Source organism: Thermoascus crustaceus, assembly GCF_041956765.1.
Source record: "Thermoascus crustaceus strain CBS 181.67 unplaced genomic scaffold VTN00scaffold_5, whole genome shotgun sequence".
NCBI classification, from domain to species: Eukaryota; Fungi; Ascomycota; class Eurotiomycetes; order Eurotiales; family Thermoascaceae; genus Thermoascus; species Thermoascus crustaceus.
This window is the reverse complement of record NW_027192531.1, coordinates 1,916,453-1,939,302: the sequence shown is the minus strand read 5'-3', so window position 1 is coordinate 1,939,302 and position 22,850 is coordinate 1,916,453. Positions and strand designations below refer to the sequence as shown.

Here is a 22,850-nt window from a genome sequence, read left to right as displayed (position 1 = left end):
CGTTCTGTGTGTGATCTTATCTATCTGCTACCCTAGGTTGAGAAAGAATTAAGTTACGAGGCAGATAAAGGTTGAATAGAATTGTTATTAAACTTACTTACGGTCAAGTCATGAAATCCCATGGGAATATTCATTGATCCTTGGTTACATAAGGTAGTCAGGACGCTAACTACCTGAACTATTGTATTGTATTCATAGGTTACGTAGGTAGGTAAAAGTAGATAGATGTAAACAGGTCAGAGCAGACCAGACCATATCGATATAAAAGAGAGACAAGAAAAGAAAGGACAAGACAAGGACAATTCCGGACGTACGTAGGTCAGATCAGATCAGATCTCGAGGACGTATCAGAAAGTGTGTGGACGGACGTATGTATGTATCGTATAGCAATTACACGTGCACCATAAAGCAGAGTCGTGGTGTGGTCATCAGTCAATCAATCAATCACATCAACATGAACGTCAAGAATGAAGTGTGGACGGGAAAAAGGGTAAACAGGAATCTGATGATCGGGAAGCATAATCCAGCCGAACCGACATCCACGAGGCAGTTTTTCATCTTTATCAGGGGTTTTTCAAACATGGGGAGGTGGATGTTTTTGCGGCAGGGCAGGGCAGGGCATAAGCTGGTTGGTCTCAACACACAACACCCATCCCAGCACAAAAATGAATATTCTCTTAGATCCCAATAGGATATTTATTGATTCATTCAGTCAGTCCGGTCTGCCCCATTTGCTTCCTCCCCTTCTTCCTCATCACCATAACCAGCACCGTCATCAACCTGACCATTCAGAGTCTCACCATCAGTGGTACCATTAGTACCATTAGCAGTCTCCCCAAACCTATTCGACTGCGTCCCCGTCTGGGGTTCTCTTTCCTCACTCAACGCCCTCACCATCTCCGTCAACGCCTTCACCTGCTCCTTCAATTGCCTCACTTCAAGCGTACACGTATCGACCTGGACATTCGGCTTCGTCTCCTGCACCTTCTGGCTCCACCCAACGACCCCACCGTCCGTCTCATCGAAATCGACTTCGGCCGCGACGGCCTCCCACTCCTGCACGACTTCGTCGTCCTCTTCGCCGCGGGAACGGTTCCGCTGGACCCGGCGCGCTTTGCAGGTCTCGACGAAGGCGATGAGCAAGAGGAGGGGGGAGTAGAGGATGCCCATGATGTAGTTGTTCAGGCGCTCATAGTAGGATGTGCGGAGCCACCATTCGAAGGGGAGGATGAGGAAGATGATTTCGATGAGGTTGAGGGCTGTATATATTGCATTAGTTGGGGTTGGGCGATAGTGCAGGAGATGAGGTTGATACTTACGCGGTATGAAGACGTTCTCGTCCGGCGCGCGGACGAATTGCATCGTCTTTGCCGCGAAGAGAGCCATGTACTCGTCGACGGCGTTGTCGGCGATGTCGGTGTACGCGCTGTTGTAGAGCGCGATGAGGATGTTCAGGAGCACTGGTCTGTGTTAGAAGCTTTGTCCGAAGGGGTACATAGGCTGATTCGCAACTTACAAACCATGATCAAGAATGTAAAGATGTAGTACAGGATAATGCCAAACGGAAACGCAAAGTCCTGAAAATCGCCGAACTCGGGACTCTGCAGGATCGCGTCCAACATCCCCTGGATGATGGACCCAGTCACGGGCACGTCGAGGTTGGCCTGGTTCAGCCCAATGAAGGCTTGCAGGAACCCGACCAGCACGAAGAACAGCAGCGCAAAGAAGATCAGGCTCTCCTTCATCATGACCTTCAGCACGACGAGCATGACGCCGAAGAAACGGAACGTGTCCAGGTAGAGCATCAGCCGCATCCAGAACATCGGCGCGGAGAAGGCCAGGAAATTGTAGCTCAGCTCGTTGATCTTGCGTCTTGAGAGGTCATCTTCGTCCGGCGAATGCGTCAGAGCAATCATGCGCAGGACGAAGGAGATTGTAAGCAAAGCGTAGAGCGTGGAGTTGAAGGCGTTCCAGAAACTGAAGTAGTACCGCCCGACCTTCCGGAACTTGTTCAACTCGTCACACATGAACCCCAGGGTCATTGTGTAGAGGACCCCCTCGGTGATATCCAGGTTGCCGGACGGGTTGACCGTGTTTATGGCGGCCGTGTAGAGAGCCAGGTATAGCAAGGAAAAGAAGATCTGACACACGTTCTGGTAGACGGGGACCCTCATCCGGTCGGGGTTGACGTGAGCCCAGTAGCTGGGATTGGCCTTGTCCTTGTATTCAATGAAATTGGTCGGATCCTTGTCATCCTGGCAGAGCCAGCCGTGCCAGAGATACTTGATGCATTTCTGATACCCAGAGGATCCGATGACCCTCAATGCATGCAGGTCGACTGCACGCTCAACGACGTTGGCCGGCTCTGACTCTTCTCCGTTTCGGAAGATGGAGTAGCGCTTCAGCAATGCTTGCTGCAGCAAGTACTCCTGGTCCTCCTCTGTCTCGATTCTGCATACATCTGGTTAACAGCCATTGGCAATACAAAGTCGAACTAACATGGGTATTATGCGTACATGCGCTTCGCGATCACTTCGCACGCGAGGGCTCGACAGTCGTGGAGATCAGAATCCCAGAGCTCCACGAGAGCCTGCATCTTGAACCAGCGCAGACATACTAGAAGGCAGTATACAACACATGCTCGATACTCCTCCCCGCCCGCTTCCCTGGCAGTCTGAATCACCTCCTTGGTGATGACCGTGCTGTTTGGGTTGGTGATAGCCGCTGATTCCAGCTCGCAGGGAATGACCTGCTCGATTTGATATTTCAACCGGAGGGCCACCTTGGTGACCTCCTTGGAAGGAAGCGCCGGAGCGATATGGTCGGTGGCATAGGAAGGGAGCACTGCGTTGGGTCAGCAATTGGATCTCTTATCTGCATATAGGTGTCTACAGCATAAGACGCGCGACGCGGGCTCTACTATGACGTACATCGCCTGTGTTCTTCGTGGAAGCGATCCGCGAGAGACGTTCTGCCGCCATCAACGTCAAAGAAATCCCTCCAGTGCACCATGGTGAGCTCGTGCTGGTGCAAATTGAGCAATTGAGAAAACTGGAGAGGAAGAATGGCGGAGGGGCTGGAGTACAGTTGGTGTCCCTCTCCTAGAGTCCATGCTCAGCCGCCAAGCGCCATCTGAAGAGATCGCCCGGCCTTCACTGGCTCCCGATCAGCGGCAGCCAAACCTTGTAAACTGTGCGACGCAAGGGACACTTCATCTTGACAGTCGTGATGTCGACCACTTCCGTTGTCGAGGTATGTTTTTTTCCAGAAGCACTTCTTGAAGCCTCTCCCTGTACCGATTAGATGCTGGTATCAGAGATCAGGCCAGTCCATGTTCATGTGTCCCTGGACTCGCTGTCATTAGCGTGGTCCATCCTCTTATCACCTCCCCGCCCGGATGGGGCCATTTTGCAGATCGATCATCATGGGCCAGTAACATCAAAACCGAGGTTTTGCAGGAGCCCACCAACCCGTAGTAGGCAGTATAGTGAAGAGCGCTTCGTATCAACCCAATTCCCGCTGAGGACGTTTCATTTCGGGAACTTACAGGGAATGCTACCTGGCTGCAGTTAAAGCGAGGTGCCACTACCCAGGACAACGGATTAAATGCTCATGTTAGTCGGATTTTTGCAGTGCTTCAGAGTTCTGGTTTCTCGCCGTCTTCCAGGCTTGCCTTGAAGGCAAATTGGGTATACTGAAGCTAGCTTCAGAAAGGACATTGATATGTACATTGAAATATAAAGATCTAAACAACGTCCATGGAGCCGCAAAATCCCACCGGGGATCTGAGCTACGGGGCATCAGAAGAATCAGAAGAGCTCATCAACATGATACACATTAATCGCTGAGACACCCATCACGGAGGCCACTTATGTGGCCCTGGAGAGTAATCGTTTGCCCCGTCTAGACATGCTTTACTTCCCTGCTTTGACCTTTTCTCTTAACACAAAAAAGCCGTTCCCCTCATCAGTGTAGAATCCCCGTGCTATGCATGACGTCAACCCTGATTTTTGTACTTTTGTCCTTCATTCACATATATCATCCTGCTAGCATATGCAGTCCTTGACGTTGGCTGCCTTGCTCGACTTGGAAGCCTCCGGTCAGCCACACACGCACCACTTAAGGCGCGAAAAGTCGCAGTGAGGTGTCAAATGAAGACATTTATGCCTCCGGAACACCCTCGTCGCTCTCCGACATGCTTTCGTCTCCGCTGACCTCCATGTTCTCACGCTCGCGCTTGTCCATAAGGGCTTGCAGTTCTGCATCATCGTGCTCGGTGACAGCCTTGGGTGCCATCTTGACGACGCATCCTCCGCCAGACTCCTTAATTCTAGTTTCGATGTTCTGGATCGCCTCTTCCAGGATCTTGATGCCCATGTTCTTGTCCAAGCACTGACTGGTAAGCACATACAGCGGGGGAGACACCAGCTTGACTTTGATCTGAGCGTCGGGGGTGTTCTTGGCCTCGGCGGTACGCAGGGCATCCTTGACGGCGTCGATACCGTCGTAGCCGAAACACGTAACTTCGATGTCGGCACGGACCTTCGTTGGGTGAGGGGTGAGCTTCTTGCTGATGTACTGCAGCAGCTCATCCTTGACGACCTGGCTAGGGAACTCGATGTCGTTCCACACGTCAGGGTTCCTGAGAGGTATTAGTCAAATGTCGGTGGCGCAATCAAGGAAGGCTTCCTTACGTGATGGAGAGCTTGAAGGCATCGTGGGAGTGTCCGTATTTGCGGTTCAGCGGCCAGCCGATCGTCTGGTATAGCGTCTCGATCGGGGTCTTGGTCTTCTCTGCGACGTGGCGCATGATCGAGTGGACAGCCTTGCTCTTGTTATACCGCTCCTCACACTTCACTACATCCTCTGGTGATACTCGTCGCTTGGAGAGATCAATGTAACCTGGTAGCAAAATTGAGTTAGTGATGTCTCTTTCCCGGATCCTGCAGCCTCTTGAAATGCGCTTTCTTACCCTTCTCCTTGTCGACACGCAGCACAACGACGACTTCGTTCCGTCCGATACGGATAAGCTTCTGAATACTTCTGATACGTCTCCGCGAAAGCTCAGAGAGCAAGATCATTCCATCGATGTTGTCATACTCGAGCAGCTTTACATATGCGCCCATCTCCGCAATCTATGGGTGGGATAGGTGGTTAGACATCGCCCATTCACTTCACATGGCCTTCAGAGGATCATACCTGCTTCACGTTCACCATCACATAGCTGTCGATCTCCGGATACTTCTCCTCGTAGAAACGGCAGTTGGTTAACGACATCTTGGCGGGGTTGCGCCTTTCCGAGGCGAACGGTCGAAGTGTTCGTGTCGTGATAAGTATGCAGACTTGAGAGAATCAGGTCAGTCTGGTCTTCCAGGAGAATCGGCACAGACGAGCCGAGTTTGAAGACTGCAGAGCTGATAAAGCTGTGGCGTTGGCCGTGAATTTCAGGTGGGATGGATGCACAGTCAAATCACTTTGTGGCGGCCGCAAAACCCACTCGACCTGCGCCGCAGGGATCACGGCGCGGCGCAGCCACCAAGAGCGCAGTCACGTGAGAGCGTTCTGGGCCCGAAGCTTGGAGCTTGCGATCGTCGTGTCCATCACGGTTCTCTGGTATTATCAGTTGCAGTTGATGTGCTGCAATTTCTGCGTTCTTTTCCATGCCCCATGCTGGGACATGCGTGCTTAGCCTGCATAAATTGTCATTGCTCTCAATGTTGGTCTTCATGCTTATCTTTCGCTAACTAGTAGTCCTTAGCTGCCACCTAATGGGGCATTGCGGAGTACGAGGAGTATTTCCAGTCAATCCTTAGGCACCACTCTCTTCCTTCACCACTCCTGTTAACCTCTCTGATACCATCTCTGCGGCTTGCAGCCATGGGGGAACCTGACAATGATCATCCTGAGCGTCTGAGCCAGCTGCGGGAATCCCATGCTCGCTCAGAGGGGGGTATGCCTGGCTCTAATCGGGCCAGGCTGCATCAAGCAGATGGAGGTCGTTCCCTGTGGCATCGACTCGCCAACGTCCTTCGTCCATCATCTCCATTGAACTCGTCAACAGCTCCCGACACGATTGGCAGTGGAGAAGGTGCTCGCGACTTTCATGTCTCCGGGGATGGACCTCGGCCGGATGAGAGGACCCGTCTGCTGGAATCATTCGGTCATCGCGAAAACGTCTGTGGATCGGAGCCTTGCACTCATGGCACATTCTCCCCAAGGCCAGTTACACCAGGGAGTGTTGCTGGCAGCGTAAATTCTTCCCAAGGGACAACGGGGGCGTCACGCATGGGTTCCAGCGGCATCCAATACCCAGTCGGTCGCCCAGATGGGATACTGGACGGAGAGGACATATCCCCAACAAAGAGGCTAGCTCTGGAACATGGTGTGCACTATCACAAGGCTATGTACGTTTGTCGCTTGAGGCTTCGACAGCGATGCTTCACATTATTGAATTGACCCCGAAACTAAGGAGTAACCTAGGTACATATCATATTACATTCCATTCTTCAATTGGATTACTCAGTACCGTTGGTCCTTTTTGCAAGGCGACCTGGTTTCTGCCTTGACTGTTGCATCAATCTATATTCCTATGGCACTGTCCCTTTCGTCGAACGTCGCTCATGCCCCTCCCATCAATGGGCTCTATTCCTTTGCGATTTGTCCGTTTTTCTACGCCATTTTTGGGAGTAGTCCCCAGCTGGTTGTCGGACCAGAAGCTGCAGGCTCCCTCCTGGTAGGGACCGTCATTGAAGCGACTGTAATGAAGGGACATTCGAGCGATGATGACTCCATTACCAATGCAACGGTAGTGGGAATCGTGACAGGCATGGCCGGAGCAATGGTGTTGATCGCGGGGCTAACTCGGCTGGGATTCCTGGACAATGTGCTTAGTCGGCCTTTCCTGAGAGGCTTCATCACAGCTATTGGATTCGTCATCTTTGTGGACCAACTCATTCCGGAAATGGGTTTGGATGAGAGGGCCAGGGACGCCTCACATGTCATCCATGGAAGCACCGTGGACAAATTGGTGTTCGTTTTCCGGAATGCCAAATATGCTCACGGCCTTACCACTGCGGTGGCCTTTGGCAGTTTTGCCATTATCATGCTATTCAGGTCAGTTTCTTTCTTCACATCTCCAAATTGACGGATTACTGAAACAACAATGCTGTAGGACTATGAAGAGACACCTCCAACCGAGATTTCCTGTAGTCGCTTATTTCCCCGACCGCTTGCTTGTCGTGGTGGCGTCAGCCATCCTTGCATGGAAACTTGGCTGGGACAAGAAGGGGCTGGAAATTTTGGGCCCAATGGAAGATAACGGCAACGGGCTGTTCCAGTTCAGATGGCCTTTCCTTCTTTCCCATATGCAGCACGTCCGCACTGGAATGAGCACTTCGTTCATCATTGCGATTCTTGGGTTCTTTGAATCATCTGTTGCCGCCAAAGGTCTAGGTGACGGAGCTCGCGATGGGATCAAGGGCATGGGAGTAAGTCCAAATCGGGAGATGGTAGCTTTAGGTGTGGCCAATGTTGTTGGTGGTTGTTTTATGGCCTTACCTGCATTCGGTGGTTACGGGCGGAGCAAAGTAAATGCTTCCACCGGTGGGCGGACACCCATGAGCAGTATATTTCTCAGCATTATCACGATTATCTGCATCGTATTCTTATTGCCGTACTTATTCTACCTTCCTGTGAGTCCCGATATCTTCTTGACTCCGTTTCCCCGCTGACAACTTCCAGAAAGCTGTTCTCTGTTCGATGATATCCGTTGTCGCCTATTCCCTCATTGAAGAATGTCCTCATGACCTGAAATTCTTTATCCGATTGCGTGGCTGGGGAGAGCTGATTCTGATGGTGCTCATCTTCCTGGCGACAATCTTCTATTCCCTGGAACTTGGAATCGCACTTGGCATTGGTCTGTCCGTGCTGATTCTCATCCGTCACTCCACGAAGCCCCGAATCCAAATTCTAGGCAAGGTTTCCGGAACGCCAGATCAGTTTGAAAATGCCGAGCTCCACCCTGAAAGGGTTGAGTTTATTGAAGGCGCGTTAATTGTCAAGATCCCAGAGCCCCTCACCTTTGCCAACACTGGGGATCTCAAGAATCGTCTTCGCCGTCTTGAATTCTACGGAACGAATCGAGCCCATCCGGCTCTTCCTCGCGTCAGGCAACCTGAGCACAACAAGAATATAATCTTTGACGTCCACGGTGTCACGAGCATCGACGGTTCTGGGACTCAGGTTTTGTATGAGATTGTCAAAGCGTACGTGGATCGTGGAGTGAGAGTGTTCTTCTGTCGACTCCCACATCCAAAGAGTGACGTGTTCCGCAAATTCGAGAAGAGTGGCATTGTTGAAATCTGTGGGGGGATGAGACACTTCGTGACGAGTGTCGACGAAGCCCTCCGGCTGACTGAGGTGGAGGAGATCTAGAACGACAACAATAACGGTTATGAGATTGGAATATTGGAGGTTTGTCCTCAAAAATGGGCGTTTAGACTGAACAAAGAGGACACACTGCCCACCCGAAACAACGTTACGCGGACGGATCATTACAGAATCATTCCGAAGGAAGAACATGACGAGCTACCCAAACACCTCAAGAAGAAATTGATCAGAGATGAGACATCATACACTGGCATCCATGGAGTTTGGATTGAACGGACAATACATGCGGTTGTATGTAATAGTCATTCCTTGCATTATTGAAGCCCCTAACCTGTTAATGATTGACGATGGCCGGTACATGACATGGCATACATAATTGGAATTGCATTTGAATTTCTGACTTTAGAATGGTTCTTTCTTCTTGATCATGTTGATTTGGAATCAATAGCAATGAGTTCCTGTGTGATAAAAACAGCTCAGAGAGTATTCACTTGTTCTAGTTCTATGTCACAAGCCATTTTTTTTTTCAGATTTCATTCCGTTCAACACAAGGGCAATTTAAGGATATCTCAATTTTCATAAGACTTCTTTTTCCTCATAAAACACGGTTCTAACGGCGCATCTGCGCCCAAATCCACCATCCATGCATGCATCTCAGTTTCGTATCGAGTATTCATCGTTTTCTCGGTTTTGTATCAAGGGTAGTACATACGAGGAGGCCCCTTGGTGTGATGGATTGAGAGGGCTTCCTTTTCTTCCCGGTCAAACCAACCTCCTCACAGGGGAAAACGCAGTGCTGTCATCGTTGAGACGGGATTGAGACCAGGATTGCATTCGGATCTGCGGAATCCGGATGAGACTCAATGACAGAAAAGAAGAAGCAGAATGGTATGGTTATCTATTTGCCTGACTCTGTCCCTAACTAGGTAGGTAGGGGTAGGGAGCGATTAAACCTGCGTTGTTGGCTTGCTGAGGGAAAGGTTGTGGGAAGACGGATTGGCGTCTGGAACGCATGCTGAGCTTGCGCGATTGAGTTTTTCGGTCTGTGGCTTTGGCGACTAGTTTTGTCTGCGCAATCTCCCTGGTGTGTTCCTCCGGCGGAGACTGTCTTGCATCTCTTTACAGAGAAATGAGCCGTACTAGAAAACGAAGGAAGCATGCCGTCTGTTATTCCGTCCGGAGAATAGAAACGAGCGCAATGCACGTTGCCTCTGAGGTAATGGATGGGATGGCTCTCTCTCTTAGGAATCCTGCTTATTGTCTGTGGATATATCCGACACTTCACATCCTGCTTGTTCACGTCTTCCGTTCCCCAACGCCAACCTGACCAACAGCTCTGCGTATCAAAGTCCTCAGCAGACTCTCGCTGGCTCTCAAAACCAGACGATCTCTCCTTCTGTCTGGATCATCATCAAAGACCGAATCATCCGCAGATGCTGCACCTCTGCGACCAGGATTGGCGATCAATTTCGCCCTTCCCTCGCCGCCGAGGACGAAGGCACCACAGGCGACTTTGGTCAGTCTCACATGCTCATTCGCATTGGCCTGGCTTTCACGATGTGCTAGATCCTGTAAATTCAATTTCATGGCGAGATGCTTGTCGAGATAGGAGGACAGCGATACCAGGAACGGAGTTGACGGTTGATCTTCATCTTGAACGAGCTTCTTCGTCCTGCTGGACTTGGACTTGGACACGTCGATGACGAACGAGGCGAGTGACTCCCGGGGGAGATTCACGTCCATGGATCTTAGCGCCGGTGCGATAGATGGGGAGAATGAGAGCGTCAATTGCATCTCCTTCATCACGTCCTGAAGAATGGTTCGAGAAGTAGTGGTGGAGGACTGTAAGTCATCTCCGAGGGAAATCAGCTCCGCAATGTACGCCTCCAGCGTGGCGCAGAGGAAATTGGACGGCAGACGGAGCAAGGAGCAGTAGGTGTCGAAATTCGTAGACAGAAAGGAGATGAATGTCTGTCTGAGGGAGTTCGGAAGACGGGTCATGAGTAGTGGGAGATAAGTCGACTCCCCTCTTTTTCCCTTCTTCCCCTTTTCCTTTCGGCCAACGTCTTCGTCGTGGTAGCTATACCCGTCCGGCCCAGCCAGCAGCGCAGCCTTGTAGGTGACATTCTCATAGTCCAGAACCACCAATATCCCGAGTGCGTTCTCAGCCGCAATAGGGTCCTGCTGCTGCTGCTGAAACAGCCGATCTGGATCTTCCAGCTCTTCCAACAAAGAATCCTCCTGCTCCGCACTGGCGCTCTCCGACTCATTCCAGTACGACCAAGTCGGGATCGTCAGCCAACGACACGCTCTCAGAGCTCCCGCTTTCGCGAGCGCGTCATCGGATGGAGCAATATTTTGTCCAATCTGGACACCTCTCAGGACGTCCCCCGCGAGCAGGTCCCGGAGCCGCTCCGAGTAGGCCTTCAGAGCAACGGGATCAAGGAGGGTTTGAAACTCTTTCCCATGGTGAAGGGGGGAAAGGCGATGGAGGGTCCAGGAGGTGTTTAGAAGATGTTTGGGGTTTGGGAGGGCCATTGTTGTTGTATTTTAAAAATGTAATAAAAAATATGATATCTTTTTCAGATAGTAATTTCGATGCAAGTTACATTTTTTTTTCTTGAAAAATTTATGTATCTCAGGCAAACTCCAGACCCCCTGTTGCGTTGCACTTAGTAGATGTTAGTAGTCTGCGCGACCTGTTCGTTCCGTCTTGAGGTTCTGGAACGCGATGCCCGGGCCACCATCAACAACGACGCAAACAGAGCAAACACCGCATCTCGAAGACAGAAGGACTTTAGGGCCTAGGGCTAGGGCTGAGAGCGCAAAGCGCAGCTGTATCCATGGACGTGTTTCTCGGAGACGCGGCAGGTGCCTTGGTCACCCGAACCCTAGAATAAAAATAGAAATATCATGTCCCATTAGATCAGGCAAGAGCAACGGCCTCCTGCTACCCAATACGTCGTATTGAGGCAGTATAAACCCCCCTTCTTTTTCACCTTACCCTCACCCTTCTTCTCGTTCTTTTAAGATATCCTCCGCACTGCAGATGGAGATCACCGCCAAGTCAAGGCCAGATATATACAGAAACCCGATACGGCATGATCCTGTGCACAGCGGTCTAACCGCATCAGATCAGCGGGATTGTTGGAGGTGCACCTTGAGGGCGATAGACAATACATCTATCCCAGGACCCAAAATTTTGCTAGTTGCGTAGCTATTCCTCCAAGGGCTGAACTGAATTGGGAGGAAGTTGATGCAGATCTTACAAATCAAAATAGTAGCATCAAAGCTAGGGTCCCTACCTGTCAAGGTATGGTATCTCGGATACAGCCAATGGTTCTAAACTCCTAATTCAGCAGCGCTTACACCGTACCTAGGTATATTCCCGCTAGATGAATGCCCTAAGATAGCCCTTTATGTAACTAAGCAGTATAAGTATAATTTCACTTTGTATGTAGATATTTTTTTATTTAAATAGAATGTCAATGCTGCTAGGCGATCTAACTACCTACCTCCTCCATACACCATGCGCAGCGAGAGACTTTCATCCGAAATCTTATAGGACGGGATAATCTGTCGAAATCAAGGCAGTATCCATTAGGTAGCAACAGAGCGTGTCGTATCGTCAAGGTAGGGTATGTGGTTGTCGAATTGCATGCATAGTATAAGGGACCTTCTGGCTATTAAGCTCATTTAACATAGCAGCCGTGGGGTTTTGTCATTCTTCTTCTTCTTCTTCCTCTAGGAGCAGTAGACTTTATGGACTGGGGAATACATAAAATACCTATCTAACGATAACTGTAACCGTCGAGGCTTGTTTGAAATTCTTTCTCACGTTCCGTCGGTCCACCTTCGGACAGTCTTCTACTTTACTTCCCTCTTTTCTTTTCTTTTTGTGAGTGACCGGTTCGAGGGTTTCTGTTTTCCCAAGGTTTGATCTCGAGAGTTTTCTACGATACTGGAATTGTGAAGGTTGTAGTACCTCACAGTGCAATACGTTTCTATGACATACCTCCCTAGAAGGCCATGTCAAGACGGTCATGAGTTCCGTCTTTCAGTACACACCCAGTCCAGGTTGGTCTCATTATTCGGATGTTTCGATCTAAATGCGAAGACTTTCTTTTTCGACTCTCCCGAAGCAGTTAGTGATAAGTATCAGTTTAGTACCCGACCTAGGGTTTACGGAACAGAAATGAATGGGGTTTGCTATCACGATTCCATAAAAACATACCCACTAAACCAGACAAAAATATACAAAAAGCAGACGGAAAATTTCCTTTTGGAAAACACTTCGATTCGTGTATTAAGTACGCCAAAGTAACAACCGTATATGTAAACAATACACTAGAACCGCCCACTTTACCGGATGCAGCCGAATTTATAACCAACAAAATAGAAGCAAAAAAAAGGTCACGCACGCCAACCGGCCCGATTACGACAATCCTGGCATCCAAAAAGTATAGGGACACCATTCCAAACCCATATACTCTCTATATCATGCGGCACCGCTCGTCGCGCACTCAACTCCTCCCGAGCAACGTCGAACCAGATGTCCCGTATACCTATAGAGTGATGATGTCCATTTGTATCCGTACCGAAATCAAAAATCAAAGAATTCCTCTCATCGCGTTCGTTTATCATTAAGTCGTGATGGAAATTGTGCATGAAATCCCTCCGTTGCGCCCGCTGGTTCCCGCCGTCGCCGATCTCCGCCGAAAAGAACTCCACGATCCGTGCAAAGGGTGAAATGGTGAGCAGTGAGCCGATCCAACTGTCGTCAAGAGCGCCGCCGGTCTGCTCGTCCGGGGGCACAGTGTGTCGCAGGTAAGAAACGAGTAGTTGCATGCAGTGGTGGGTGGAGATGAGGGTCGAGGTGTCCGTGAACGGGGGTGACTGGAGTATTTTGGCTTGCAGGGCTCGGTACATCGTTCTGCGTACGTGTGGTGGGATGGGCACCGGAAGCCGCCCTGCCTCGAAGTCGCGCAGAAGACTATTCCTGTGCTCTCTGCGAGCTTCGGCATATGTTTCCAGGAAGAAGAGTGCACAGTACCTGTAGTCGCAGGCAAATGGATCAGAAGAAGCCGCAGGAAGGGTGTAAAGAGGGGCGCTCACATCAACGGTGTAAGGTTGAACCACACGCTTGCTACCCCTCGTTTGAAAAAAGCATTACGCTCGCTCTTCGAGGGGAAGTTTGTCTTTATGAACGTTGTTTCGCTGTGCATGAATCTATCCATCACCCGATCTGCAAGATAGTAGCACAGTCTCGAACAGAGTTTCTGCCGTCGCCGCAGGCTGTGCAGGTATCTGAACGTATATAAATGGCCGCCCCTCGCGCTCTTTCCGGGAGGGAAGAGATCCGACAGGAGCATCACATCGTCTTCCGGATTTCGAGTATAGGTCCTCTCCTTGTCGATCGGGGACGGAAGCGTTCCATGTCGGCGGTCACGGAGGTACTGCCGAGCGATCGACTGCTCATGTACCGTCAGAAGCTCATAGAATGCGCGGCAGACGAGTCTCAAGGGCAGCAGGTCCCGGACGCTGCATTGGGCGAATATCTTTATCTGGATCTCGACGGGAAGCAGATCCCAAGGCGAGGATGTCGGCGTGAAACTGACTTCTCCGGGGCTGTGACTCGAAGTGCGGTTAGCAATGGACACAAAGAATTGTATTGCAAGCTTCCGGACGACGAGCAGATCTGTGCAGGCAGTGGTGAGAGTACCTTGGCGGTATGTCTGGGTCCCTTTTGTAGAAACCTCCCCTCCCTTTGTGGACAGCAGAGCGGAACTTCTTGGCGTTGAGTATCAAATGAAAAAGTGAAAGCATCGCAGAGCTTGTCATCAATGCACAGAAGCCCAGCTCCGCACCGAGTCCCTTGGATAGACCGATGGAGAGCTGGTGTCTCTGGCTTTGGGGATGGCGGAGCAGCAGCATTCAAGGACGGCGTTGACTAAGCGCCGTCGGCTTCGGCCTTGTGTCATCCTTTCGCATGCCTCAAACAACCGGCACGAACTGGGAGTTGGGGCCATTGTCGGAACATAGACAAGGAGGATTTTTCTGAAACATCGTCGAGTCTGCAGTTCGTTCTCCTCTTGAGAGTTGAGCTGTCAAGCCGCAAAAGACGCGCCAGCGGCTGATCGTGAAGCCCCATTCGTGGTCCTGTCACTTGGCTAGGACATCGGCTGCGGACTAGCAGCGCTTTCAGCACCTATCATCCTCTGAACCGTTCCCCTCAGATCATTAGAAGCTAAAAGCAAGCGTTCCTGCGGTATATATAGAGGCGTGAAGCGAAATGTGACACAAATGATGCACGCACTAGCTGTCTCAAGTCGAGTGCATCCTTCGCGACCGGCTCTTGTTTCAGAGTCGCATGCTACTAAATATCATGAAGAATTATTGAAATTACGTATTTAAGAAAAATAAAGACTGAAATATAGGTATATCGGGGGTGCTGTTAAAATGAACATCGAAGTATACATAATCAGTCGATTAGGTAGATGCTAAATTTAGGTACAGGAAGCACCGGGGTAGAAAATACGCAGTAATACTTCAGGCTTATATCAAATTGATGAATCCCTCTACACCGTACGCTGCGCATCAATATCATCATCTGCTCCCTCTCCAGAAGGAACCTGAACCGCCCCCTTCCGCACCATAATAGCCAACACCTTCCCTCCCAGATCCTCCCTAACCTCCCAGCCCTTAACCTCCGCGCCCAACTTGCTCTCATAAAACCTCTCCGCCTTTCCTCCATCTGACTCCCGCGAACTCGTGAGTAGCATCACCCTCCGTAAATGTGGCATTTTGGCCACGGACAGCGTCTCCGCCACGCAGTCCAGCAGCCACGACCCCAGCCCGCGCGACTGGTACGCGGGGAGGACGTACACGTCCGTCAGGTAGGCGAAGGTGACGGTGTCAGTGATGAGGCGGGCCATGCCGATCTGTTCGACTTCGTTCGGGGCAACCGAGTTGTCTGCATGGCCGTGTGATGCGCTGGTTTTGTTGTTGTTGCTGCGGTTGTATCTGTAGACGCCAAAGCAGAGCGAGCCGTTCAGGATCTGCCGGAGCTCGTCTTCCGGGAAGGGATTCGCCCAGTACAGAAAGTCCATGGCGTAGGCAGCGTTAATGGCCTGGATGGAGAGAAGGCGCGGGTCTGTGGAGATGATGAATTCTTCTTCTTTGCCATTGCCCTTCTTACTATCATCGTCATTATTTTTAATGTCCTGGCGTTGCGAGCATCTCCAGGTGCGGGGCTGGATGAGGGACGAGGGCGGGAGGGACATTATAGATCAACCAGCTTTCCGTGTTTCTTATTTTCCTTTTGTTTCCCTGTCGCTGATTTGTCCCGGTCCTTATAGTATTACCACTGGGTTCGTCTTTGTCGAATTGGAGCGGAAGATGTATTTCGATAAAGAGAACTAATTGTGGTCGTGGATCGGCGTTGTGAACCTTGTATGTATAGCTCGAAGCTTGGTCATGGTACCGAACCAAGAGGATAGCTTCGGATGTTCCCCCATCAGAGACGGGTCTCGTATAAAGGCACCTTGGTCAATGGATTAAGTACGTTTGGAGATCGATGCCTAGTATGGATGGAGATTAAGTAACAAGGATTTCTTTTTCATTCAATATACGTACAACTGCAATACGGGCCCAGAAGACCTATCTAGAACACACCCTGCTTCATCAAAGCTCCGCTGGGTGGAACATCAACGTCCACAGGGCCAAAATATTCCTGGAAAATCTTGGCCAGCAGCGTATCCGTCAGCCTCATGTGCTCGCCAGGGACGGTCTCAAAGTCCAGCTTTCCTTGCTCGTCCAGGGCCTTCAGGCCTAGCCAGTCGTCCTTGTATAGCTGCCTCTCCCTCAATGGGGTGACCTTTCCGCTCGTCATGTTGACTTCCGCGAACCACGCGCTTTCTTTCGGGACGGCCGTGATGTCGTCCTCGAACATGAACATACCGAACCGGTTCAGCTTCATCAAGTTCTCTCGATATGTGGAGTTCTTCACCTCCCGCTCATTGTTGATATCCGCCAGGAAACTGCTGTGTTCGAGGTACGCATCGAGCTCCTCGGGGTCGCGGAAGTATTGCGCGGGCACCATGTGCCCCTGGACAAACTCGGTCCAAGTTCCAGACCGCAGCAGGGCCTCAGCACCACGGCAGAGCCAGTCACTAAAGCTGCAGGATTGGAAGTGGGAGATACCGTTATGCTGGCTGCCAAAGGTGACGAGATTGCGGACAGGCGGGAAGTTGCATCGCTCGACGTAGGCACGCAGGAACTGTCCGCCCTGCGAGAATCCCAGCGCGTTCACAGCTGGTGCAGTGCTCAGAATCGGGTCTGAAGCGAGCTGCTCACAGACCTGCGCAACCTGTTCTGTGACATTCCCTAAGAAGGTAGCCTGCTGGTCGCCGGACGGAGAGTCGGCCAGCTTGATAATGTGCACGTAGGTCCCCGGGTTGACCTCCTCTGCAAGTGACGCGACCGCCTTGAGCCCATCGCGAGCATAGTTATCACCAAGTCCATGCCATATTATCAGCGGAAGAGGAGTGAGCTCGGATTCTGTGGTACGAAGGGGAGGTCTCGAAGGTAAAGCTGCGGAGAGGGTAAAGAGCGTGAGGAGGGCGAGGGAGCACGGCAGAGAGAACATGGCTGTAGGTCAGTACGGTCTGTAAGCTTCGGGCCGGGTCCTTCTCGAGGACTGAAGATAGAGACTACCTACTCAGCTCAGGGGACAGACTCACGACTGCGAGGTGAAGAGCTGGAGTTGAGGATGGAGATGGAGCAGATGTTGTAGAAGATGCGGAGCTTGGAAGGGCGGTCGGCAGCCCGAGGGCGATAAGATAGGCTCGCAGGCCTGGGATATCCTTCCCTTCCAACCCTGTCTACCTTACGCAGGCAATTTCATCGCGACTTTGAAATTTTTATTTTTATTTTATTTTCTACTACATGAATCAAAAGCTGTATGCGTGGCTGTTCGTTCTTCCCCTCTTGTTGTGGCCGCAATTGTTGCGCGGCTATCTCTTAACCTCTGTGCCGACAGCACTCTGCTGATCTCCATACTTCCGATTAATTCCAGAGATCTTTAGTCCAAAGGAATACTAATATTTGCAAAGGCTTTTCTTGGTCTCTTGCTTGGTGATTTACAACGACACCCCCTTTCCATGCCGTTTGGCGCGGGGAATTTGCCTGATTCTTTTTTGGAATACTTTTTTCTACCCAGGGTTATGTCTACCACGGAAACGCCGGGATAGCCGTCGAAACTTGGATTCCAATCGTTCTTGGTTCCATTATTTCTCAGGAAAGATGCGGGATGGATGTATTAAGGCCAAGCCATCCGGAAGCCTTAGCAACAACAATGACAAGCCATCCCGGTGGACGCGGTTCCGAAGTCAATCTCGGATGAGACCAGCCGATGATGATGAGCCACAGTACACAACTACCCCGGCCTTCTTCTTCGATATCACCTTGATTCCGTTAGACTGACCGCCTTCCAGGGACTGGTGGTTTGCGTCAACGGCTATTCCTCTTGTGGCTGCGACTACGGGGCCCCTGGCAAATGTCATGTCTATCGCTGCGTTAGTTACGCCATGGAGGAACAACATATTATCTGATACTGGCAATCCGGATGAAGACCCACAGCAAGCAGGATTCGATGACCCTCGATGGTGAGAGTGCCAGCGATAATGCTAAGAGAGGCTCTTACAAATATCAATAACTCGCAGGTCTATTGCCCTTAATGCTACCTCTCTGGCCTGTGGAGTCATCGGAAATGTCTTTCTTTTGTTTAACTTCACGCGAGTAATACGATACATCATTGCATTGCCTGCTTCTATCGTCCTATGGTTTCTGGCAACAGGGATAGTAAGCTGCTGTCCCTCCAATTGTCTCTCATGAAAGATTTCTCTGACTGTCTATTATCAGCTAGTTGGGACCACGGTAGGCATGTATGTATACGATCCTCCAATTTCACCTGACCAGACATTCTCCCAGGGCTACTGGAGTGCTGTTGTTGCAGCAATCCTCTACTTCATACTCGCCACGATCCTGATGATCAACATGCTGGGCTATTTTCTTGGGCATTACCCGCAACATTTCTCCCTGACAGACGACCAGCGGACCCTGATTTTGCAGACGACGGTGTTCTTTATCTGGCTTACAGTTGGCGCTGCGGTCTTCCAAGAGGTCATGAGTATCACGTTTGCAGAGGCTCTATACTTCTCAGATGTCACTATCCTCACATTGGGATTCGGCGATGTAATCGCCCCAAATGATCTCAGTAAGGGACTAATATTCCCCTACGCTGTAATGGGCATTATCATCCTGGGTTTGGTTGTGGGAAGTATCCGTCAATTTGCCATGGAGGTGAACTACGACAACGTCATCAAGGCTCATTTTCAGCGCAAGCGACAGAGGACCCTTCAGCGGTCTATAACCATCCCGCGCGACGATGAACGGGATCTTGAGAACATACTTCGTCGCCAACGGATAAAACGACGTGGACGTAGCCGCTCGATGTCAGGGCGCCGCTATGGAGAGAAGCACCGAAAGCAACCGATACGCAGCACAATCCATGCTGTCGGCCGCGTCGCAGCAAACAGGCCTAAACTCCTCGTGATGAGGGACGAGAAGGACCGGTTCGACGCCATGCGTGCCATCCAGAGTGAGACGATGCGCTTCCAGCGCTGGAACGCCCTCATCCTCAGTCTCATCGCCTTCGGGATCGTCTGGACCTGCGGCGCCGCCGTCTTCTGGCGCCTCGAGTCGATCAGATACTTCGACGCACTGTACTTCGGGTTCTGCTCCCTCCTGACAATCGGATACGGTGACATAACCCCCAAATCCAATGCAGGGAGACCCTTCTTCATCGTTTGGTCCCTGATCGCCGTGCCAACCATGACCATGCTCATCTCCGAAATGAGCGACACGGTCGTCGCCCATTTCAAGCATGCCACCGGCTGCTTCGGAGACTGGACTATTCTCCCGCGCCTCAGCGCAAGCAAAGAGTTTATTTCCAAGCATCCCCGACTCCGTGATTTCCTGCAACGACGCGAAGAAGAGAGACGCATCGCGCGAGGGTTCCAAGTCGGCCCGGAAGTCGACGACGGGGACTCGGAGGAAGGCAACCATACTAGTACTTCCAACAACCTGCACCTACACAGGAGACAGACGCTCGAGCAACTAGCGCAAGAACCAGCCCCCACGGAGCAGCAGCTCGCCCGACAGCTCGCGTTCGCGATCCGGCGGACAGCAGACGACATGCGCACCGGCGAAGCCAAACGGTACAGCTACGAGGAGTGGGTTGAGTTCATGCGACTGATCCGGTTCACGAACACCACTGCTCCCGGTCCTGATGGCCTCGCGCACGACGAGGACGAGTACGGCGTGGTCAATTGGGACTGGATCGGGGAGAACAGTCCCATGGTGGCGGAGCAGACCGAACCGGAGTGGGTGCTTGATCGGTTGTGTGAGAGTTTGATGCGGTATCTGGATAAGAATGTCTCATCTAGAGATGAGCAGAATAATGAGGAAGAAGAGGCCGTGTTGAAGAAAGAACGAGATATCGGACTGCAAGAGGACGAAGGGGTCCAAACCCAAGGTGTCGAGCCCTCTGCGGCAGAAGAGCAGCCAGACGACGACGACATGAAGAATACGACTCCAGTCACCGCTGATTGGGCTGGAGACAATCGACCTCTTTCATCCAGTGCTGTCGACTCGAAGGCTAGCATCGCACATCCAAACTCCTAGTCGGCCTCTTTCACGCCCACGCCTCGACGAGGCCCGTTCAGGAACCCGCCTGGTGGTAATCAAACCGCAGATCATCCAGCGCGACCTCCATCGCGAGATAGAGGAGCTTGACCAGTCTATTTACCAAAGGAGGTGCAAGGTAATGTGAGACAGCTTAACCGACTCGTTGTCATGTGTTCAAATGGGTTAGGTAGGTATGTACAGTATACGGTGTATATACGTATATATATGGATTGATGGATGTGTGAATCTAATGTATTTACGGGCTCATGTTGGTCAATACTCATTTTAAATGCTTAAAAGCTATGATGATTTCCTAATTGCATTTAGAAGACTGTTCAATCGAATACGAAATTTCTGGACATAGTGAGTAGTAGACACAAATGAACAATAGCAGAAACACGAGAAGAATCTTTATGGAGATTTGAGGCGGACAGACAGAATATTCTGGATATATACCGCAGAGAAGAAACAATCGCGAAATAAATAACGGGAATGAATGGAAAGAACAACAGTTGACATGGACCATTATCTACCGTCGAAAAGGAGTTCTGAAGATAGGCGCTTGCTCCCCTTCATCAGCGTAGATGTTCCCAAACGCTCCATTGCGATTTCCTCCTCGACCATGCCTACCCAGTTGAATACATCTCATGCTGGTAACATTCTTCTCGATCCCTGAGGACAATGGCTCGCTCATCGCCAGCGGATCTGGTGACGATATTTTCCGTTCTGAGAAGGGTGACTCACTTGGTTGGTTTTGTATACTGAACAACGGACCTAGGGAGGTCGACGATGCGAAGAAGGCGCTGGACAAATTGCTTTGATTATCTAATCGACTACTGGACAGGATTGCGTGCTTTCCCTTCTGCTGCTGGCCAATCACCGGAGAAAGGAAGTCCATTGTTGAAAACACGCTTGGTGATCGAATGGTTCGAGGAGCGTTATTGTGGACGGAGATCTGGGCCAGTGAGTCGTCGAGAAACTCTCTCATCGGATTCAGGTGGGAGAGGAAGTCTGTTTCCGATTTTGGTTGAGCAGAGGTCCTTTCCTGCGATGGCTTTGGGTTCAAGTAGGTATTTGCGGAAGTTTGGATGGTGGGCTGCGTACTGAATGATGGTGCAGTTGCAGTCGGGCAGGTATCTCGAAGTAATTGCTCTTCGAGGAGGCTACTCTTGTCTGTTCTGGCGTGTGTTGCTTTGTTGCTGGATGGTGAATACCTTTTTTGGCGTTGAATATCATCTTGGGTTCTATTAACATGTCCATGTCCTTTTGTCTGCTCAGATGTGAGGGCAAATCCAGTCCAGGATTCGAGTTTATTGGCCTGAGTGACTGGTTCAGGAACAGATTGGATAGACTGCCCGAAGAACTTCGCACCAGAATCGGTATTACCCACTGAACCAAGAGACGCATTTTGTCTTTGGCTATCTCTGGTAGTTATATTTATCCGTGTTGGTTCTTCGAATCGGGATTCTAGATTCTCAGAGCGCAACACCGACCTGTTATTTTTGGTGAATGCTAAATCTCTGGAGATCTTATGTCTAGTCGCTGGAAGCCATCCGGAATGCTGGTTACTTGAGAGAGATTGTATGTTTGTCAAGGAGTCCTCGTTATCTTTTGCACTGCGAATGCTTCTGCCGGAGTACTTTCCTGAAAAGAACAGCGATGATTTCTTGGTTTGCTTTGGAGTTTCTAGGAATGTCTTGTCTCCGACATACTTTGGTTTTCTCTTGTATATACCCTGTGTTTCCAACCTGGGGGAGCTGATACTCAATCTTCCTTCCCTTTCCGCAAGGACCTGGTCATCCAGTGTAAATCGATGACGCACTGGTGGTTCTTTAGTTTGAGAAATGGATGAAGAGCTCCTGGGTTGGGATTGACTAGGAAAACCAGGGGACTTAGACCTTGGACTTCTTGAATTCCAATATATTGAGTGAGCCGTATTAATGACTCCGCCAGTGGTGAGTTTCTGAGAAGGCGTTGAAAAGGGGACACTAGACGCAAATCTAGCAGATAGGCGATCAGGATCCAGATGCCTCAGTTCAACTAGGTTATCAGGAGAGGTATTGGAGGCGATCGATGGGCAATTAGGGATTCGAGAGCTTGCCCCGCGACTGCTTGCTCGTTTCCTGGTACCTATCGGATTGCCATTGTAAACTGCTTCCTCTCGATCCAGAAGCATCGACTCAGAAGACTCTTGACTAAGCATGAGCTTCTGGCTGTCAGACTGTAACTTTGAATTCGTTCTATATCCGTTTATCCTTATGCTTATATCCCCAAGTGTGCTTGTATCTGAAGGCTCGTTTCCCTGACGTTTCCTTCGAAGCGTAGTATGGAACTCGGGCGAGAATACCTTCGCGACTGGTGCAGCCTGCCTTCTCTGATCGTCTTCTGTTATCTCCCTCCTCTTTCCTACCATCTCCCTCTCAGCGATGGATGCAAATGTCATCCTCAGTGGACGAGAAGCTGAAATAGCGGCCCAGTCGCCTTGACGCAGTAGCTGGCGCTTCAGATCTTCTAACTGGGATGAGGTTTGGGGTCGCTTGCGGGGGCCCTCGTGATAAAGAGTGTCCTTTTGAGTAAAATCTTGACTCCTTGACTGCACGCGTGATTCTGTCTGCCTGTTCGAGCTCCTATGCTGATTGGAACCCGCCTCATGCGGATGTTGGAAACGGTTATTGCCTTCGAAGGATCTGGAACGACGCTTTGGTGCGTGCTTT

At 50.7% G+C, this 22,850-nt stretch overlaps 8 protein-coding genes across 8 annotated transcripts; 2 read left to right on the top strand and 6 right to left on the bottom strand.

The window, feature by feature from the left end:
* Positions 1-708: 708 nt before the first annotated feature.
* Positions 709-3,012, bottom strand: VTN00DRAFT_8208 (uncharacterized protein; the record flags this gene model as incomplete). The annotated part of the gene is made up of 5 exons (XM_069435037.1): positions 709-1,259; positions 1,320-1,460; positions 1,517-2,451; positions 2,517-2,844; positions 2,931-3,012. 5 exons carry the CDS (start codon positions 3,010-3,012, stop codon positions 709-711), a joined length of 2,037 nt encoding a protein of 678 aa, XP_069286474.1.
* A 1,149-nt stretch (positions 3,013-4,161) lies between these two features.
* On the bottom strand, positions 4,162-5,277 carry VTN00DRAFT_8207 (uncharacterized protein; the record flags this gene model as incomplete). The annotated part of the gene is made up of 4 exons (XM_069435036.1): positions 4,162-4,642; positions 4,695-4,902; positions 4,973-5,135; positions 5,200-5,277. 4 exons carry the CDS (start codon positions 5,275-5,277, stop codon positions 4,162-4,164), a joined length of 930 nt encoding a protein of 309 aa, XP_069286473.1.
* Positions 5,278-5,877: 600 nt separating this feature from the next.
* On the top strand, positions 5,878-8,433 carry VTN00DRAFT_8206 (uncharacterized protein; the record flags this gene model as incomplete). The annotated part of the gene is made up of 4 exons (XM_069435035.1): positions 5,878-6,404; positions 6,481-7,113; positions 7,172-7,691; positions 7,741-8,433. 4 exons carry the CDS (start codon positions 5,878-5,880, stop codon positions 8,431-8,433), a joined length of 2,373 nt encoding a protein of 790 aa, XP_069286472.1.
* A 1,251-nt stretch (positions 8,434-9,684) lies between these two features.
* Positions 9,685-10,926, bottom strand: VTN00DRAFT_8205 (uncharacterized protein; the record flags this gene model as incomplete). The annotated part of the gene is made up of 1 exon (XM_069435034.1): positions 9,685-10,926. One exon carries the CDS (start codon positions 10,924-10,926, stop codon positions 9,685-9,687), a length of 1,242 nt encoding a protein of 413 aa, XP_069286471.1.
* A 1,960-nt stretch (positions 10,927-12,886) lies between these two features.
* Positions 12,887-14,214, bottom strand: VTN00DRAFT_8204 (uncharacterized protein; the record flags this gene model as incomplete). Its single annotated transcript, XM_069435033.1, has 4 exons — positions 12,887-12,915; positions 12,987-13,441; positions 13,504-14,016; positions 14,111-14,214. The coding sequence occupies 4 exons, from the start codon at positions 14,212-14,214 to the stop codon at positions 12,887-12,889; spliced, it is 1,101 nt and encodes a 366-aa protein (XP_069286470.1).
* Positions 14,215-14,966: 752 nt separating this feature from the next.
* Positions 14,967-15,671, bottom strand: VTN00DRAFT_8203 (uncharacterized protein; the record flags this gene model as incomplete). The annotated part of the gene is made up of 1 exon (XM_069435032.1): positions 14,967-15,671. One exon carries the CDS (start codon positions 15,669-15,671, stop codon positions 14,967-14,969), a length of 705 nt encoding a protein of 234 aa, XP_069286469.1.
* Positions 15,672-16,051: 380 nt separating this feature from the next.
* Positions 16,052-17,035, bottom strand: VTN00DRAFT_8202 (uncharacterized protein; the record flags this gene model as incomplete). The annotated part of the gene is made up of 1 exon (XM_069435031.1): positions 16,052-17,035. One exon carries the CDS (start codon positions 17,033-17,035, stop codon positions 16,052-16,054), a length of 984 nt encoding a protein of 327 aa, XP_069286468.1.
* Positions 17,036-18,330: 1,295 nt separating this feature from the next.
* On the top strand, positions 18,331-20,133 carry VTN00DRAFT_8201 (uncharacterized protein; the record flags this gene model as incomplete). The annotated part of the gene is made up of 1 exon (XM_069435030.1): positions 18,331-20,133. The coding sequence occupies one exon, from the start codon at positions 18,331-18,333 to the stop codon at positions 20,131-20,133; it is 1,803 nt and encodes a 600-aa protein (XP_069286467.1).
* Between the last annotated feature and the right edge of the window lie 2,717 nt (positions 20,134-22,850).